This window comes from Canis aureus, chromosome 26, assembly GCF_053574225.1.
Source record: "Canis aureus isolate CA01 chromosome 26, VMU_Caureus_v.1.0, whole genome shotgun sequence".
NCBI classification, from domain to species: Eukaryota; Metazoa; Chordata; class Mammalia; order Carnivora; family Canidae; genus Canis; species Canis aureus.
The window spans coordinates 27,321,358-27,339,921 of NC_135636.1; the positions used below are offsets into that span (position 1 = coordinate 27,321,358).

The following is an 18,564-nucleotide window of genomic DNA, read 5'->3' on the forward strand; positions in this document are numbered from 1 at the left end:
GACTGGGCCCTTGGGCAGGCACCAACACCTGGGCGCTCTGAGCCCAGAGCAGCATTCTGGAAACGGAACGCCAGCCAGACATGGAATTTCCCATTTCCTAGTGGCCACAGTTACAAGTGAAAGGAAACAGAGAGAATGCATTTTAATAATCTATTTTATTTAACCCAGTATATTCAAAATCTTATTTCAACAAGTAATCAATACTGTGCTAAAATGGAGCTATTTTACATTCTTTTTTCCTAAGTCTTTGAAACTCAGTGTGTATTTACACATACAGGCACCCTCAATTTGCAGAGCCTTTTCAACAGCCCTCGATGGCTACGGTATCAGACAGTGCAGACCTAGGACTTCCTAATTCCCCCCTAAAATCGAAATCATTTCTCTCAGTGTGGGAACCCTGGGGGCTCTGGCCCCTCGTGAGGTGTCCAGCCCAAGGATGAGTTTGGGTCTTGGGAGCAGGTGGCTGGAGCAGGGCTGGCATCAGGGCAGTGGGGACGGTGCCACCTTCCGTGGGATGGGTACTAAGTGAGTGTCAGGCGCCGGGCACATCCACTGTCCCTGACTTGCACAACCGCCCCTGCAGCAGGCTTCAGGGAGGAAACAGAGGTTCCTTGAGGGAAGTCACTGGTGTCACACGGAGTGAGTGAAAAGCCTGGATGGGCCCCTGACTCCCCAAAGTGCCTGCCCTCTCTCCTCTAGGCCTCCATTTTGCATCTCTGTTATGGAACGGCCACTACCTCTGTCACTCCTCCAACACATACTGGTCAAATATGCCCCGGGGGAAATGCTCCCACTATGGACAGGCTGGGTCTGTGTCTTCCAGGCCCGACGTCTCCCTGGCCCCACTGTCTAAGTCAAGCACAGGCCGTGAGAAATCAATGCTAATTCAATGTACAAAGCTCTAGCCAAGATGCCCACTGTACCCTCTCCTCCCCCCCAAAACAAATCATGTGTTCTGAGAGCAAACAGAACCACTTCAGGCGACCATGTGTGAATGATTCACGGGGCAGGGCCCTGCCCCGGAGCCTGCGTGTGTGCATGTGGTGTCTGAGGGCCCTGGCAGCTCCTCTACCAGCCCTCCCGGAAGCTGGCCTGGGTTCGTTGCATCCCAGTCCTTAGGTCAGGGTGATGACGCCAACATGGCTCCAGTCACTTCCTGGTTCCTGGGAAAGCCATCCTTGGACGGGCTAGGGGTGGCAATGTCTCTCCTGCATGCACCCCACCCTTCACTCCCCGGGGGCTTCCTCTCCAGCACAGCAGGGCCTGCCGCCACAGAGGGCCAATAGGCAACGGGGATCTAATGCATCCTAGACCAAGAGGCAGGAGCAGCGGGAGGGCTCGGGCTTCCCTGACTGTCCAGCAGACCCAGGCCGGTGTTCCAGGTGTGTCTAGGGGTTTTCTCTTCCTTTCTTAGCAGGTGAGCCTCACCTCAGGCTGTGCAGCCTGTCCTGCTCTGATGTCCTCCCCAGGCATGTGGGGGCCTAAGACCCTGGCAGCCTGCACAAGGCCAGGGCTGTGCAGGCCCAGCCTGCTCCTGGGATAAAGGGATCTCTCGGTGCTGTCTCCCAGCCTCTCTTACCCTCAGTGGCCAGAGGCCAGGACAGCCTAGCATTGTCTGTGCAGCCCGCAGCCCAGCTGATGATGGACACTTTCCTGTGACCTGGGACTGCCAGGGTGGCCCACAGCCAATAACCGGAAGGACTTGGGCCCGAGTTCTCTGTTCCCTGGGGGAGGGGAGGGCAGGGGGATTATTCCGTGAAGATGTTTGGAGCCTTGAATAGGAACAAACAGCTCTTGCTCTGGAAGGAAGGAGTATGACCTGTAGCCAGGGAATGAGGCCCAGACCCAGATTCTTAGACAAGTAGGGTCAGGGGGGTGGACAAGGCTAAGATCAACAGGTATGGAAGACAGGATGCTCAGTTTAAAAGCTCACCGCAGGAAAAGTCCCTTAGAAGCCATCCCCGGGACACCAGGGTCAGGGGCCACAATCCTCCCCCCGGATGTGACAGTGAGCAGGCTGGATGCCCACCCTTGAGTGCTGGGTCCAGCAGCGGGCCTGCAGGAAGGTGGGCACCATCTACAGAGAACACCGAGTATCCAGGCTGGGGGGTACTGCTGGTGACGGAGCCCAAGTGGCCGGGTCCCACCGCCTACTCACTCCTTCCTCATTAGCAGTACGGCCCCCGGCCCCCCTTGCACAAGCAGCATCCACCTCTCGCCAAGAACACGCCTGTGGCATCCTTGATGCTCAGCACAGTGGCTGGGACACAGGAGTCAAGCTGCTGCCCGGGAGCCTTCTCCTTGTTCTCCAGCAGAACAAACTCACTTAGCTTAGCTGCCGCCCCGTGTGGAAGCCTGGGACACAGTTTGCCAGATCCTGAAGAAGTGTCCTGGAGGACTCAGGGTCCCCGGCATGTGTGGGCGGGGTACGGGACACAAATTCAGGAGATGCCAGGACAAGTTATGAGTGTCCGCCCTCCCATTCCAGTGCTCTCCAAAGAAGCAAGATGGGGTGGAGGGGTGGTGAGCAGGGGCCAGGGACACAGGTGTGATGTTGTAAGGAAACTGTGGTCAGGACCACACAGGGGTCACGGGGCAGAGGGGAGCCAGAGGGACCTGAGCAGATAAAGAGACAGGATGGGCCCAAGTGGGGGACCAACGAGTGTCTGGAGAACTGGGAGCAGTGAAGAGGAGAAGCTGTCGCCTGCATGTGCCAACTGGCAGTGGGCCCTGGAGCCCGGTCCTCCAGCACAGGTCTCCCTGCACCAGGCTGGCCCCCAATGAGGAAATGGCCCCATCACCATTCGTCCGGCCTCCCGTCCCAGGCGTGTGCTGAGTGCCATCACCGCCTCATCCCGCCTCATCCCGCTGTCCGCTGAGGGGAGCCACCTGCCCCAGGCCCCACAGCAAGGAGGAAGGAGCGAGCTGAGGTAGGGCAGTGTGGCTCTGGCCTGCCCACTGCAGGGACAGGGGGAGGCACCTGGGGAGGGGCCCAGGCCTGTGAGATCAGGAGGGACGGCCCCTGCCACCCAGGCTGCATTTCTGGGCTGTGGAGGGCCCTACTCAAGGCCACAGCAGCCGGCAGGCAGGAAGCCTTGGGCTTCTCACCAAGAGCCAGGGTTAATGGTCACAGTCACCCAGGCTGCGTTAGGCAGAAGCCAGGAATTCAGAGCAAACGACTGCATCCACCTTGCAGGGAGACCAGAACCAGCTCGGGAGACCCGCGGCAGAGCCAAGGGCCAGCCTGCAGGGGGGCCTGCCTGCAGGGAGCCCTGTCCAGCCGAGCCCCAGCCCACAGAGGCGGCCCCACGTCTCTCCATCCTCCTGGCTGCAGCCCTCTCCGCCCCCTCTCTCCTGCTTGCAGCCTGGAGTCCTAGGGAGCTTCTGGAGACACGTGCCCCAGGAAATCCCCAGCCCGCCCTTTCAGCATCTTCTCCCTGCCCAGCCCCCACCTGACGCGCTACCTGAGCCTCCCAGGCAGGCCTCAGGCCCCCTCTACCTCCCTCCATCACCACACCAGACCGGGCCTGCTCCCAGCCTCTCCCAGCCTCTCCGGCACTAGCCGCTCCAAGGCCAAGGCTGTCTGTGCGAACCTACTCCGTGGTCGGACCCGGGGTGGTGGGGAGGGGACAGCTCAGAAGAGGACACTCAGGCTGTACAGGCCTCGGCCCTACAGATGCTACCTGCAGCATGGTCTGTAATTATGTGTAAGAGGGATGCAGTGTCCTTCCCTCGAATGGCCCAAAAGCTGGCTCCAGAGCCAGAGAGAACCAGACCCCGGTGGTCACTTGTGGTCTGGGCAGGTCACTTCCCCCCAGGAGCCGGCCTGCCCTTCCCTGTAGGAAAGGCACGGTCATAGCTCCAAGTGCACGGCAGGCTCGGGAACGGGGATTCCAGTCACTGGGATGACTGGACAATCTTTAAAAATTGCCACATCACTGACAGAAGCAAATGACATTAGGAATAAAAAGGGTAGCTGCAACACTACACAACCCCTCTGCCCCCCTTTTTTTTTTTTGAGAAAACAAAGACTTTTATTATATACACAGAAAAGACTAAGAAAAATATGCCCCAAACATTGGTAATTTGGTTTTTTTTGCTCCATTTTTTTCTAAGTTTCTTACAACCAACATAATACTTGTGAAACAAGAGGAAACAGAGGAGGCATGCCTGCCCCCAGGGGGCTTATAGCCCACAGAGGCCCCATGTTCTCGTGCCTGATTCCTCAGAGGCAGGAACGGGGCTTATCAACCTTGCTTACCATGACAGGGCCCAACACTCACAGGACAAAACCCATGAAGAGCCCCTGCATGCCTTGGGTAATGGGCGTCCGAGGGGAGGCTCCAAACCCCTGGACCATCCGACCATCCCATCCGACCATCCCATCCGACCATCCCATCCGCAGCAGGCAGCAGGCAGGAAGTGAGGGCACTACTTCACTGGAGGGGGGGCGGCGGTCAGGTGGGTCCCAGGCCTGGAAGAGTGGGCTCATCTCAGAGGCACAAATGAGAGGCCCAGAAAGGCCCTGGGATAGTCCAGGGCCCCTGCCCGGTGATCTCCACCCCCGCAGCCCCGCAGGAAGACGACAGCGCAGGAAGAGGGAAGCGGGACCCTCTGCTGCCCCTGGCGCGGGCTTCCTGTCTGCCGGGGACGTGAGTAATGTCCGCTCCCCACCCCCTCGCATCCCTTCTGGAGGCCAGGCCTCACATTTTCCGTTCAGGAAGGCGCAGAGCAAGAGGCCGGTGGAGCACATCGGGGGGGAAATCAAGGAGTGGGCCCTTGCGTGGCTCCCCGGCTCAGCCGGCCCTGGCCCAGCCCTGCACATGAAGGTCGGGACACCTGCGGGCTCACCTTGCCCGTGTGTGTGCGCTCGTGCACCTTCGGATTCATTCACTCATTTGATGGACATTTTCCCCCACCTGCTCTGTGCCAGGCACTGGGGTCCTCGCTTTCAGAGAGCTGATGCTATCTGGGGGTGAGGTGGACATCACACAGACCATCCCACTGACCGGGCATAATTACAGGCTGACATACTATTTGGTCCCAAGTCAGTGCTAGACTACAGCGTCTCTGGACAAAGTCTCAACTGTTGGCTTCTCCCAGGCATCTTCTATCTACCCCTAGAAGGCAGTCCCTGGGCCAAGTGTTTTTCTAGGCACCAATGATGTGCACAGAGCTCCATTTAAGACTCAAAGCCCAAAGCCTCAGCTAGGGCTTAGCAGTGGGTCTGCAAAAGATCTGGCCATGCATAGCAAGGGGCAGCAGCAGGAACAGCCTGGATCACCCTGGCCCCAAGCAGCCAGGGCTCCGAGAGTGTGAGGGGAGGCTCCTCTGGCTCCCAGGCGCCCCTGCCCATCTTCTGGGGGAGCTTCACACACAGCCAACACCTGCCAAGGCAGAAAGAGGAGGGCAGCCTTGGCACCACCTCTGGAGTCTGGTTGGATCACCCAAACTCTTTTCTTCATCTCCCATGTCTTCTGAAGTCTACAGCCCCAGTGAGGAAGCATGGAGTGCTGGTGCCCCCCAGTCTGACGTCTGCTGCTGTGATTCCAGGGAGCCAGGAAGAGCACCCAGAAAAGAAATCTGTGAGGTGAATGCTTGCAGGCAGTGGTGGACTTGGTGGGGGGGGGGAAGGACACCTCCACTCCTGGTAAACCTCAGAGACAAGCTCCCAGGGGTAAAAAGCTAATTCACTTCTGGTCTCAGCCTTGGGACCTGTCCTGACCGCCAGGCTTCATCTGCATTTGTTACAATTGGAAAAGTGGGGGCAGGGGGAGGAAGGTGGGAAGAAGGAGGATGGAGAAGTAGGAAGGCTCCAACACATCCACCAACAGGTGTGAATCTGTGCAAAATACCTGGCTTCCTGAGATGCTTCTGGGCAGCATCACTGGCCAGCAGGGGTGGGATGCTCCCTGGCACAGCCCTGGGAGTCCTCACACTTTCTAGCTAAAGGATGCTCACATTGGGGAGGTCCTCAGGAACAAAGAACCCAACTTGTCCCCAACAAAGGGTGGACCTACATCCCCTGTGGATGGTGTGCTCGGGGGTGGGTCTTGATAAATGTTTGTTTCTTTATTCATTCGAGTAACAAATATTCAGCAGGCCCCTGTAACGTGCCAAGCACACAGCTGGAGTCACTGGGGACAGAGCAGAGAGCAGGATTGACATGGTCTGTGCCTTGCAGAACTCACAATGGGGGCTTTAGACCTCATCTTTCCAATCTGCCAGTTCCATGGAGGACTAATGGAACCAGAGACCACCCAGCAGGCCACCATGGAGGGCTGTGACTAGATTCGGGTCGGAGTTACAGGGTCAACCAGAGACTCTGCTTGGCCTGTCCCCACCGTAGCCCTTCGTTACCAATGGGGGACATGAGAAGACACTGCAGTCCCCTCACTGGTGGGAGCGGGATCTCAGCCTGTGTCTGCCCTGTGAGCACCTTCAGATAGGGGAGCTGGCGACATGCCGCCGTGGGGGCTGGAGGGCTGGGTGAGGACTATGGGCCAGGTCTGGACCCGGCCAAAATCCTATGGGAACCTGCTGCTCTGGGGAAACACAGTAGTCACTGAGAGATCTAGAACCGGAAGGGTCAGACAGCAGGGCCTGCTCAAGGCCTGTGACCCCCTGCCCTGGGTCTAGGTTTGCCCCTGGCCAGCACACCAGCCCACAGCCTCCAGACACAGCATCTGATTAAATAATTAAATTGACAGTATCACGGTCAACACCATCCTCCCTGTCTCCAGCTCTGGCTGCCCGCCCTCATGAACACCCTGGTAGTGTCAGCAGGCTAGCCTGCCTCAGCCCCAGGACGCACAACCAGGGGGGCCTGGGGCGGCACGAGGGGCAGGGGGACAGGCATGATCACCCCCAAGCAGGCTCCCCTAGGAAGCCTCCAGGGGACCGGGCTGCAGGATGTACTAACCTTACCAGTCTCTGCTTCTTTCCACTTCATCTTCATGATCAACCAAGCCCCAGGCAGCAGGGCAACCGATGCTGAGGAAGCCGTGACCCTCACAGAAACAACCCCCTACCCTCCACAAAGCACTGAATCTCCTTAGGAAATGTCTCCAACAGAGATCAAACTCCCAAAGGGTGGTTTTAAGCAACAATAACATAAGACTTTGTCAGGAATAAATTGAGGAAATACGGCCTCCATTCAGCCCTAACTACTCAGGTTTTTAAAAAAATGTTCTGGATCTTTCTTGGGAAGGTATAATCCTACGCCCTTGGCTGAGCTTCCCTGGCTTGGCCCTTGGTGTGGCCTTTGGGTGTGGCCTTCGATCAGCTTGGATGCGGAGGGAGGTCAGCTGCTGGGCACGTCCCAGCCCCAGAGCCCCTGGCAGCATGTGACTGCCCCTGCCCCGTGGGAATCCCGGGAGGTGCTACTGGCCTGGGAAGCTCTGCTGGGGAGGCTCACAGCCCGAGGGGGTCGTGCTGACCTCACAAGGTGTCAGGGCACAAAAGTCTTCTTTCCCGGCAGCCTTGTACACTGGTCCTGGCAAAACCACCCTCTGGGCACCCCAGCCCCTGGCCCAGCATCTCCAGCTGCCTACAGGCTGGGTCTCCTCCCAGACAAAGCCGGATTCAGGCCTGTGAGGGCAGTCGGGGGAGGCAAGCTCGGGTTCTGCCATGGAGACGAACTTTGACCCAAACTGCAAGCTCCTACCCCTTATTTACTCTGCAAGGCTAACCCGTTTCACAGAGTTAACATTACACCCCTTTTTAACCAGGCACTTCCCCGCATTCCAGGCCCCGACCTTTGACCCCTCCTAATTGCAGGCTCTACACCCCAGATCTCTGAGGCTCGGCCCCTACTCCTACTCCAAGTCGTCACCTCCCCCGGAAGCCAGACTGAGCCCCCCAGAGCCAGTGACCCTGGGGCCGCCCCACACCCGCAACCACTCGTGTGCCGGACATAGGCCCCGGCCCCCTGAGGGCTGCACACAGGCTACCCAGTGGACCCCCTGGGGTCCGACTTCTGACTCTGACTCTCCCATCCCCAGAAGAAAGCATCTGTTGTGAGGGAGGCCAGAGGAGGCTGCCTGGCTGGTCCAAGAGGGCGGTGGGGGGCCAGGGTACTTCTCATCCTAAGAGGCTAGGGACACACAGGGGACAAGTGCACTGCCTGCTGTTTCACAGGTGACAGGCAGGGACCCTGTCCTACAGCCTCATGTGGAGCTACAGAAGCCCGACTCTTGCTTCCAGCGTTGGGCAGCTGGATTGTTCCACATCCAGACCTCCACATAGCCCAGACCTGACCTGAACTATGGTAACTTCGCAAGCATCAGGGCAAATGGACAGACACGACACCCCATCAGGCTGCCAGCCCCCGAGAGCTCTATCCATTTACCTTCAGGAGGATGTCTTCTCCCTGGAGCCAGGGGCCGGGGCCACCCCTAGAGTCCCCGTCCCTCCCCCGCTGGCCACCACAGGACACTCACCGTCCTCTTGGCTGTGGAGGTTCTGAGGGCTCCGCATCCTCTCGTCTTGGCTGGGACTCAGGCTGGAGGCCAGGTGTGGGTCAGCTGACATCCATGTGGAGTCGTTCATATCAAAATCTTCACTGCTCACAGAAGTCTCATCCTGGTCGGAGACAAAGAAGGAGGGGGTTCAGCAGGGACAGGCTCTCTGTGGCCCCAAAGCGGCATCGCTGGGGAGCCCCAGGGCCCGTGTGCCTCAGGTCGTGCCTGGAGGCCACAGGGAGCCCCCACACCTTGCAGCAGGGGCTAGGTTGCTCTCCTTGTGCCCCATGGAAGTGGCTCGGGCTCTGGTTCCTGTCGGAAGCCAGGGCTGAGGGCCGGTGTGGTCTGTAATTGAAGACAATTATGAGGTCTTGCATCCTGTCAGGGCGGATAGCAGGGCCTGGCTCTGACCCTTGTGACCAAGGTTGAGACAAGCGCCGTAAACAAGGGCCCCACTCCCCACTCCCGGCCCACAGCCCTGGTAAGGGAGCTCACTGTACATGGGGGCCCTCTCTGTTGGCCAGAAGTGGGGAGCGAGACCTAGCAGCGCTGCTGAGGCTGGCCTGACGGCCCCCACAAAGCCTGGCCCCCACAAAGCGTGCCGCCCCAACTCGGGCTCCTGTGGAGCATGCATGGAATTCCTTTCTCCCACTCCCCCAGCTCAGAGGACATTTCTGTCTTCCTCCTTCCTAACCTTTGCTGTGCTTCAAAGATATGCTCTTGGGCAGCTTCCAGGGCTGAAAAGGCCAGCCCCAGAAGTGCAGAGAAGGAAGGGGGTGGGGCAGGCGAGGAGGGTTCGAATCAGACCGCGAAGGGGGTTTGGCTCAAGGGCCTGGGGGGCCCGCCAGGGCCTTCCAAACAGCCGAGGGCCTGCCGGAGAGGACCACGCCTGCCTCCTCTCCCCTGGCTGGCTTCAGGGAGCCCCTAGCCAGTCATCTGGGAACCCCCAGGGCGGGGCCCCTTCAATCCAGCCCTCGGGGGCAGCGGGAAGGGACCCCACCTCCTACTTGGCCCGGCCTCTTTCAGGAGCTGCAAGCAACTGTGTTTGGGAGCTGGCTGTAAAATGCAAGAAAGATGACCCAGCAGCTCCCACACCCCGGGGCTGGCTTTGCCCCCTCCCCTCTCCCCTCTCCCCTCTAGCAAGATACAATGGCATCTGTGGGCTCCCAGTAAGGACCTCTGGCGGAACCCCCCCCCACAACTCCCTCCCTCCAAAAAGCCTCCCCTCCAGGGCCCCCTCACAGACGACTCTTTTATACTGAGCAAACACACTTTGGTTCGAAGAACTTTCTTCGGAGGCTGTCCCTGAGGCAGACACATCTGTTCTCCAAGTGCTAGGGAACCAGTGTGGATTCTCCTCCACCCCTCCCCCACCACGCTGGGCTGGCAGGGAGTTTCCTGGAATTTACAGCTTCTGTGCAGCGAGTGTGTACCCTCTGCGGCTGGATCTGGACCATGGAGCTGGGCCACCACGCCAGCTCTGCCCAGCTCTGGGGTCCCCAGGAGGCCAACCCCGAGCCTCAAGGGTCAGAGACCAGGTGTCCTCTTGTGCCCTCTCCCCCTCCCCCCCACCCCTCCACCCTCATGCTCACACTCTGCCTCCCTCCCACAGGCTGCCCTGCTCCTTATACACAGGCACATCCACCCAGTCTCCCTGGGGCGCAAACACACTCACTCACACTCACTCAGACTATGTTCTCATACCTGGAGGAACACACATGTTCAAAAGTCTCCCTCTGTACAAAGGGACAACAAAACTCTCCCCTGTGCTTCCAGGATGGGACCTAAGAGTGGGAGGGGAGGCGGGGAGGAGAGGGGACCCTTGGAAACGACAGACCATCCAGGCTCCAGGAGCCAGGAACGGGGGCACCCTTGCTCAAGCCCCTTGCTCTTTCCTGGCTGCATAGGACACACTGTGCTCTGGGTCTGACCTGAGGCAGGGAGGCCCTCTCCTGGCTCCTGGGTGTTGTTGAAACGCTTGGGATTTAACAGAGTGAATCTATTAGCATCTGGAAGCACCACCTACTCAGCGCGCTTCCTGCATCCATTCAACAGCTTGTATTTACTAAACACCTACTATGTGCCAAGCACCTTTCTTAGGTGTTGGTAAATTCTGCAGTGGGTGAGACAGAGTCGAGTCCCGGCCCTCCTGGCATTCACTGTCCCGCTGGGGAGGAGATAGAAAATTAGCAGAAAAACACAGACCGACCAGGTGAGGAGGGCTCCAGAACACAGTGGAGTAAGCAGGAGAGCCGGGCCTGCAGGGCTGCGTCTGTCCGGGGCCAGGGAGGGCCTCACCGTTAGGAAACACCTGAGCGGAAGCCTGGAATAAGTGAAGGAGGTGGCCATGGGGCGGGGGGGGGGGGGCGGCTACTCGGGGAGCCTTCCGGGCATCAGCATATGCCAGTGGGTCTGAGGAGCAGCCGAGGCCACTGTGGCCAGAGAGGTAGGCCAGGGGCAGCAGAGCCACATGAGAGTGTCCCCTGTCGAGGCCCACACAACCCTGGGCGGGGCGGTCTGCAGCCCGGAGAAAGGCTGATGGACTGCCCCACTGGACACACGGGGTTCTCACCGAGGAGCAAGGAGAAGATGGCACCGCTGGGTGCAGCACTCAAGGTGCCCACCCTCTGCCCTCACTCCACCAAGCTGCAAACACTAATGACCGCCAAAGTCCATTAGTGCCAAAAGCTCCTCTCGGCTCCTCTCATTTCATCTTCCCCACAGGCCCACCAGCTAGGGCGAGTTACCAGCCCCACTCCATGGAAGAGAAACTGAGGCTCTGAGGGGTTGAGGTGTTTGTCCAAGGTCACGAGCTTACAATCGGCGCCAGAGGCGTAGGATCCTCAGGGCCCAGACACACTGTCCTGCCTGCCTGCCGAGTCGGGCTGCCCCTCACCGGGAATAGCCACCCTACCGTGGCACTCCACAACCCGAGTTCCAACCGTCTCGCCCACCGGCTCCAGCTCTACCAGCTGCCGGCCGGCCTCTATCAGGAGCCCCTGCAGTTAGGCACAAACCCCTCAGCTGGGCCATGTCAATGAACTGGGGGACTGCACCCCATCTTTCCCTGGAAAATTGCAAGTCCTTCCGATGGTGGGGAAGAGGCCGGAGGTTTCCTGGACCCCCCATGAGGCCCGTGAGACACCGCAAGCTGGCTTGAGTGCCTGGCAGGACACCGGTGTTTAATGAGGATGTGGCCCAAGTCTGACAATTAAGCACTAGGTCCCACTGCACACAGTTCTTGAATAGCGACCAATGAGACCTGGATCCTGGCTGGCAGGCCGGTGGCAGCGAGCCGCCCTGCAATGTCTCCCTGCTGCGGCTGCCAGCCACCCCACACAGAGCCTAGGGTTTCTCTGACTCAGATCGCTTAACTGTCCACCAAAATGACCCCCTCCGCCCTTCCCTGCCCCGACAAGTCTAATTAGGAAGAGGCGAGCTACATTTCACATTGACTTTGCAATCACCCGATAATGAAGAACATCCAGTGCCCGCACATAGGGGGCTTCGGGGCAACAGTTTCAGATTTCCTCACAATGGCCTTAAAAAAAAAAAAAAAAAAGGGCAGGCCCCCATGTCAGGCCTATCTCAGGATCTGGTACCTGCCCCTCGGAGACCTGCCCCAACTGCCCAAGGGCACCACAGCAAGTAGCAGAGCTGGGCTCTGAACCCTGGCAGTCTGCCCCCAGAGCCCACATCACAGTGCCACCACACCATGGAGCTGGCTCACGGCACCTCCTCCCTTCAACTGGGAGAACCAGACTCTGGAACGACAGAGCGTCTCAGGAGGAGACCCAGAGGAAACTGGCGGGAGACAAGCTATATTTACACACACTCCCACATGCGCTCTCTGCAATGAGGCGACACACATTTACTGAGCATCTACTATGTGCTCGTATTGCTCTAGGGATGCAGATGACTACAAGCTCTTCTCTCCTAGGACCTTGTTATCTAGGGAGACACACCGGCGAAAAATTCTGACCTGCCTCTAAGAGCCGAGAGACAGGGGCTGTGGACCCCGTCGCACGTTTCCCATGGATGCCCCCAGGCTCTGCTCCACGGATCCTACCTTGGAAGGCGGATCCTAGCTTGGAAGGCGGTGCTTCTGTTTAACATTTTGACACTGCTGCTACAGCCTTTTTTTTTTTTTTTAAATGAGGAATCCAGTGCCATAAACCTGACTTAAAAACAGCAAATGAGTAAGTCCTGGTCAAACTGACACGGCTGCCACAACTCTACTTTCAGGGTTGTCTGGGGGAGAGTAGCCTTCCCAGATGCCCCTGCGACCCGGTGCGACAGCACAGCCCCCATCGGCAGAGGACAGACTGAAACTTCACCCACTTGCTCAGAGCCAGGGCTCCAGGAGCGGGCTAATTACACAGGCAATTAGCAGCATGCACAGCTCCCAGCCCATCAGCGACCGTGCAGAGCTGGGAACAAGCTCAAGTCCGGAGGGAGTGGCAGGAGGCAGGAGGCGTGGGTCTGTGAGTGGCAGGGTCTGTGCACTGACCTAGGGTGCTCTCCCTGGCTCCCAGAGCTCACGAGTCAGGCACCTCTGGCTTTTCCCTTCTGGGCTTGCAAGGGAATCTGTTCTACTAATTTCTCTCTTTCTGTAAACACACTTCAACGGATTTTGCATTAGAAAACCAAAGAGTATATATACAAAGAGTACTTCTGGGCCCTCTCTCCTCAGGCCCCACATGAGTGACCAGACGGTTGCCCCTCTTACCTCTGCTCTCAGACACCTGGAAGCCTACAAACTTGCCACCTGTTGTTGAAAGTCCATCACTGAGCACCAAAGGGCCTGAGCCACTGTGGGTCTCCAGGGGACAGTGACAACTGCCTTCCCCAAGAGAGAACTCAAGAATGTATGGGGAGCGGGTGGGCAAGCACCTAGCTGACCTCTGGGACACACCCCAGGCTGGAAGCCCTGACTCTGGACAGAAGGAGAGGAACCGACTAAACCCTCCCTGCTCTTATCTTCAGTCCAAAATTCATGGGCAGGTTCAGTTTCTCTCCACCCAGGTTCCGTGGCCCTTCCGCCTCTGCAGGCAAACGAGCACCAACCACTGCCCAGCCTAGGAGGAGGAGAAAATGGGAGAGCAGAGGGGAAATGGTGGAAACGCGCCTGTATCCATGGCGGGTAACTAGGAGCAGGTGCTATCAGTAACCTGATTATTTTACAACTGGGGTCAATTTCTTGGGAACTAGGTTCCTGGTGCCTCTGAAGTTGAGCCATTTGCATCCTCCAGGACAGGGATCCTGGGGCGTGCCTCCCACAACATTTTCCAGGCCTTTCCTCTGAGCTGTAACTCTATCTCTACCACTTGCTTTGAGAAGAAAAAAAAAAAAAAAAGGAGGAGGATTTGCTGAGAATTTAGTGCAATTGTAAGCCATAAGCCCTGACCAGGAGCCCTGGGTGTGTGTTTCAGAGAAGCGGGGGTGGGGAAGGGCAGGGATGTGCTAGAGGTGGTTCTGGGCCAGGCAGGAGACAGACCCCTTCTGTCTCACCCCTGTGGTCTGTTTGATGAGAGGCTGAAGCTCTTGCCAGAAAGATCACCAGGTTGGGACAGTTGCCCCAGCACTAGCTCTACCCCAAGGAGGCAGGCAAGCAAGATACTGAAAGTGAGCACCTCCTTCTGGAACACCTGCAGGCTCCTTCCAGGCCCTGGAAATTCTTCAGGACAGGCAATTCTGCGCCTTGTCTCCATGTCAGCGAGCGCTACACACACAGCCTTCTAAGCATGCCAAGAAGGTACTGAACCGCATTTGACCCCAACTTAACCACTTCAGCTCATCAGATGGCTTATTAATGGAAGACAAAAAACCCCCAGGATTTAAAGCAACAAGGGTTCAAATCCCTGTAGTGAAGGGATTGCACAAATGAAATCTTAGGGTGGTCTGAGCCTCAGCACCTGGGAGCTGTGGGGTCCCAAGGCAGCCGCTTCATGCTACACTCCAAGCCCACCTGGCCACCCAAGGACACTCCCCGCACAATTCCGCTCCTTCCTGCTAACACACCTCCTCTGCTCACTAGCCATAAGTCATACAAGCCCTTCTGGGAAATGTGAAGTGAGGAGAGCTGAGACAGCCAATCACCTACCACCTTTTAGGTGTTCTCTCTACACACACGGGGTCTGTCAGAAGCACACATATATATGGGGATGCTCTGTTGTCCTTGCCTTCGCCAACGCCTGAGCGCTGGGGAGGGAGCATTTTCAACACCTTCCTACTAGTGTAAAACGGGCTTTTGTTTCCTAGGCAAAGGCAACTGGCTGTTTTCCCAGCAGTCCTCACCACGAGGGCCTCACTGACACCCCAGGCCCTGGCATTAACAGGGGTCTCTTTAAGAGGGTGGCCGGAGAGATGAGCTGCAGCAGACAGGGCTCTTCCAGCCAAAAGGAGGGCTAGAGAGGAACCACTCTGAGCTAATCCCCTGCGGGAGTTTCCTTCCAAGAAAAGGACCCAGACGAGACAAAAAAGTTCTTGAGCAACTCCGTGGGGTGGCCCAGCTCCACAGGAGCTCAGGGTGGCTGAGGCCATAGACGGTCCCCCCACCCCCATCCGCCTCCTTAGCTGGAAGGAAAGTTCTGGGGTGCTCTGCTCCTGCTCTGCTGCGGGAAGTTGCTGAATGGGGTCCTGTCGCCCAGCGGTGGTAGGGTGGGTGTGGGAGGAGGTGCTGTCTTATAACAAGCCCAGCTTGAACTGGGATTAGACAGGAGCTTGATATTATTTAAAGGCACATTTGGGCCCTAATGGTTTTCCAATGAAGGGGTAATTTACTAAGGAAGGACTAACCTACCACAGGGACTGGGCCATATGTGGGTCTTTCCCCCAGACTAACCTACATCCCAGAAGCGGGGGTCAAGCTGGCACCCCTACTCCTGTCACACAGATGGTACTCCCCAGAGGAGCCGTGAGAGCCCCACCTGGTAGGCTGGGGGCCCCAGGCTGGGGTTTCCAGCTGATTCTGGGATAAGTAGGGCTTTATCTCAAGGGAGAATCTATTTCAAGCCACAATCCTTCTCAGAAAGAGGAGGAAATCACAGAGTCCAAACACCATTTCAGGTGAAATCAGGAGGTTATTAATCTCCCCTCAGAGCAGACAGAAAGAAAAATCAATGTTTTAGAGGGGGGAAAAAAGGTTCCATTTGAATTAATGGGTTTGTGGCTTCTCCATTGATCTGCGCCTCTTCACACTTTCTTTTTGTGCTTTTGTGCTCTTGGGGAGGGGGAAGGGAGACGGGAATGGGGAAGAGGGGGGTGGGCCTCCTGGTAAGGAGAAGGACGGTCTAACCTTAACCTTTCTCCAGGAATAATGCTAATTAGCCAGGCTTAAGGAGAACTTCCCCCAGGAAGCTGGCCCAGTAGGGGCGTAGGGGCGACCGGACTCCGGCGAATGCTCCTCCAGGTGGGAGTGGTGGGGGTGCAGGTCACTTCCGAACTCGAGCAGCCGCAATAAAAAATGTGGACGGCACACCCCCACCCTGCCCCGCGAGAAAGTGTGCGGCCCCGGAGGCCTAGGTGGAGAGGGCCGAGAGCGGCCGGCCGAGGTGTGAAGCCAACTTAACCCGGACGCGCGCCCTCCCTCCGGCCCGCGGCCCCCGCGCCCGGGCTGCCGACGCCCCCCGCTTCCGCCCCGACGCCACACCTGACAAGGGCACCCGGTCCCCTCCGGGGAGGGGCAGGCGCCTGCCGAAGTGGGCTCAACTCTGCAAACCTCGGCTCAACTCCCCGCGCCCAGGCACGGCGCCCCTCCCAGCCACTCAACGCTTCCCGTGCTCAGATCCCCAAACACAGTCCACTTCCCCTCTCGCGGCGGCGGCGGCGGCGGCGGCGGCGGCCACCCGAGCCCGCCCCCCGCCGCGGCCGAGCGCCTTCCTCCCCGGGACGCGGTGCCGAGCCCGCCGCAAGCCGTGTGGCCGCCGCACAATACCGCGGCGCGGCGCACACAATCACCGCCCCCCAGGACCGGCGGCGCGCGCGGCCCGGGAGTGGGGTGCGCCCCGCGGCCCCCCGCACTCGCGGCCCCGCACACCTCGCGGGCACCCTGCAGCCCCCAGAGCGCACCTCCTCCGCCAGCAGCCCCCTCGCTTACACTCACCCGCCCCCCGCCCCAGCCCACTCCGCCCAGGGCGCAGCCGCTTCCCCGCGCCCCCCTCCCCAGCCCCGGCGCAGGAAGCTCCCCCGCGTCCCCCTCCCCGGAACCCCCGGCCCCCCACCCCCCTAACCGCAGCTCAACGGCCGGCGGCAGGAGGGGGGCGGCGGCCGGGGCCCGGAAACGGCCCGATCGCGGGGATCCGGGCCGGACTCCGTACCTGGGCGGGAGGCGAGGCGGAGACGGGCGGTGGGGCTCGGCGAGTGAGCGGGGCGGGCGGCGGTGACAGCCCTCCAGCTCCAGCTGCTGCTGCTGCCGCCGCCGCGGCCGCCCGGGGAGAGGGGCTGGCACCGCCGCGGCGCGTCACTGCCCGGCCCGGGGGCGGGGGTGGCCAGGGGGAGGGCCCAGGCGAGCGGCGGCAGCGGCGGCGGCGCCGCGGCCGGGAGGAGGAAGGGGGAGGGGGGCACCGGGCACGGGGAGGCGGGGGGGGGGGCGGGACCGGGCACGGGGCGGGGGCCGGGGGGAGGGGAGCGCAGGGAGGGCGCACGCTGGGGGAGTGGGAGGAGCAGCGGGAGGAGGAGGTGGAGGGAGGAGTGGGCACGGGGGGAGGGGGAGAGGGAGGAAAAGGAGGCACCCAGAGAGAGGAGAAAGGAGGGAGAGGCCGGGGGGCGGGAGGGGGAGAGGAGGTGGGAAGAGGGAGGGGGTGCCGGGCCAGGTAGTGGGGGAGGGATGAGGGCGCGCTGGACGCGCCGCCGTGCGCTCCGGGGGGAGAGCGCTCTTAAGGGGGAAGCGCTGGGAGGAAGATTCTTGCCCGGGGCTGAGCTCAGGAAAGGAGGCGGTGGGGTCTGGGCCCGCCCCTCGCTCCCCGCTCCTCGCTCCTCGCTCCTCGCTCCTGGAGGCCGCAGTCTTCGGGGCTGGGGGGAGGGGGGGCTGGGGGGGCACCCGGCCCGCGGGCTCTCCGCGTTCTGGCCGGGAGAGAAGAGACTTGGCCCAAAGAAAGTGACTCAGTCACCATTAGGAACTCTCGGCGCCCTGGGGCCTTCGGGCAGCCCCGGACCCCCTCGCGTCTCCTGGTTCCCCGGGGACGCGGGTCGTCGCTGGGCGGGGCTGCTGGGTCCCCGGGCGGTCTCCGCGAGACCCCGGTCTGGGAAAGCCAGGCACGTGGCCAGCTCTCTGCCGCCCCCCCACCCCCATCTCGGGGCCCCCCTTTCCTTGATCAAGTTCAAGCTCGGGCCCCTCGGCGCGCTGCCCACCCTCGGCCCCCCCGTTCCCCTCCCCCTCCCCACATTCCGTACCATCTCGCCTCTCTGCACTCTTCCTTTGTCTCTTGCCCACCACTTAGTTTACACCCTCCCTCGCTCCCCGTCCTCCGCCCCGGCGGGCGCCGGGGACTCCGCGATGCGTCCACCTGTCCGACCAAACATTTCAGCGATCGCGAGCGCTCGCCGCGGACTCTCTCGGCGCCCTCCCCGCCACCCCCCTCTCCGCCCGCCGGTCATTGTGCTCCTCTAGACCACGGGGTACCGGCTCCTCGCGGCGCGCGAGCTCCAGTTGTAAAGTAATAGGATGACACCAAGAATGCTGCTCCATCCCAGACCTGGGTGCGTGCGGTCCGCGGAGCCCCAGCGTCGGCGAGAGGGAAGACCCATGCGGCTCGGGGCCGCCGTCCTCCGCACGCACAGACCTCGTCCGCCCGGGGTGCAGAAGACCGCGCGGGGCGCCGCGGGGTGGGGGGTGGCGGACCCCGGACCTGCAAGCCAGCCCAGACTCCGCCTAGAACACAACTCGCTCGCCCCCAAACAGCACAGTTAGACCCCAACGGAGAAGACGGGTCAAGGGCAGATGCCCCCCCTCCTCAGATTCACCACCTCCGCGACAACGGATCAGCCTTCAGAAAAAGCTTGGGCTCTAACAGCGGGGAGGAGCTGCCCTCGTGGAATTCTGTGAGCAAATGGTCAAACAAAACAAAACAAAAATACCAACAACGATCCCACCTCCTTCCTG

At 60.0% G+C, this 18,564-nt stretch overlaps 1 protein-coding gene across 11 annotated transcripts in view; it reads right to left on the reverse strand.

The window, feature by feature from the left end:
- The window catches only part of NOL4L (nucleolar protein 4 like), a 130,848-nt gene that overhangs the window by 19,578 nt on the left and 92,706 nt on the right, over nt 1-18,564 (reverse strand). For 8 of the 11 annotated variants that reach the window (XR_013365150.1, XM_077872693.1, XM_077872699.1 and 5 more), the window contains one exon: nt 8,442-8,583. Coding sequence is in view for 10 of the 11 variants with exons in the window: in XM_077872693.1 (XP_077728819.1) it covers nt 8,442-8,583 (142 nt within the window). In the remaining variant the exon portion in view is untranslated. Of the gene's footprint in view, nt 1-8,441; nt 8,584-8,713; nt 9,455-9,734; nt 9,758-16,780; nt 16,930-18,564 lie in introns of those variants that run through there. The other 3 variants (XM_077872703.1, XM_077872702.1, XM_077872700.1) reach the window with 3 other exon arrangements.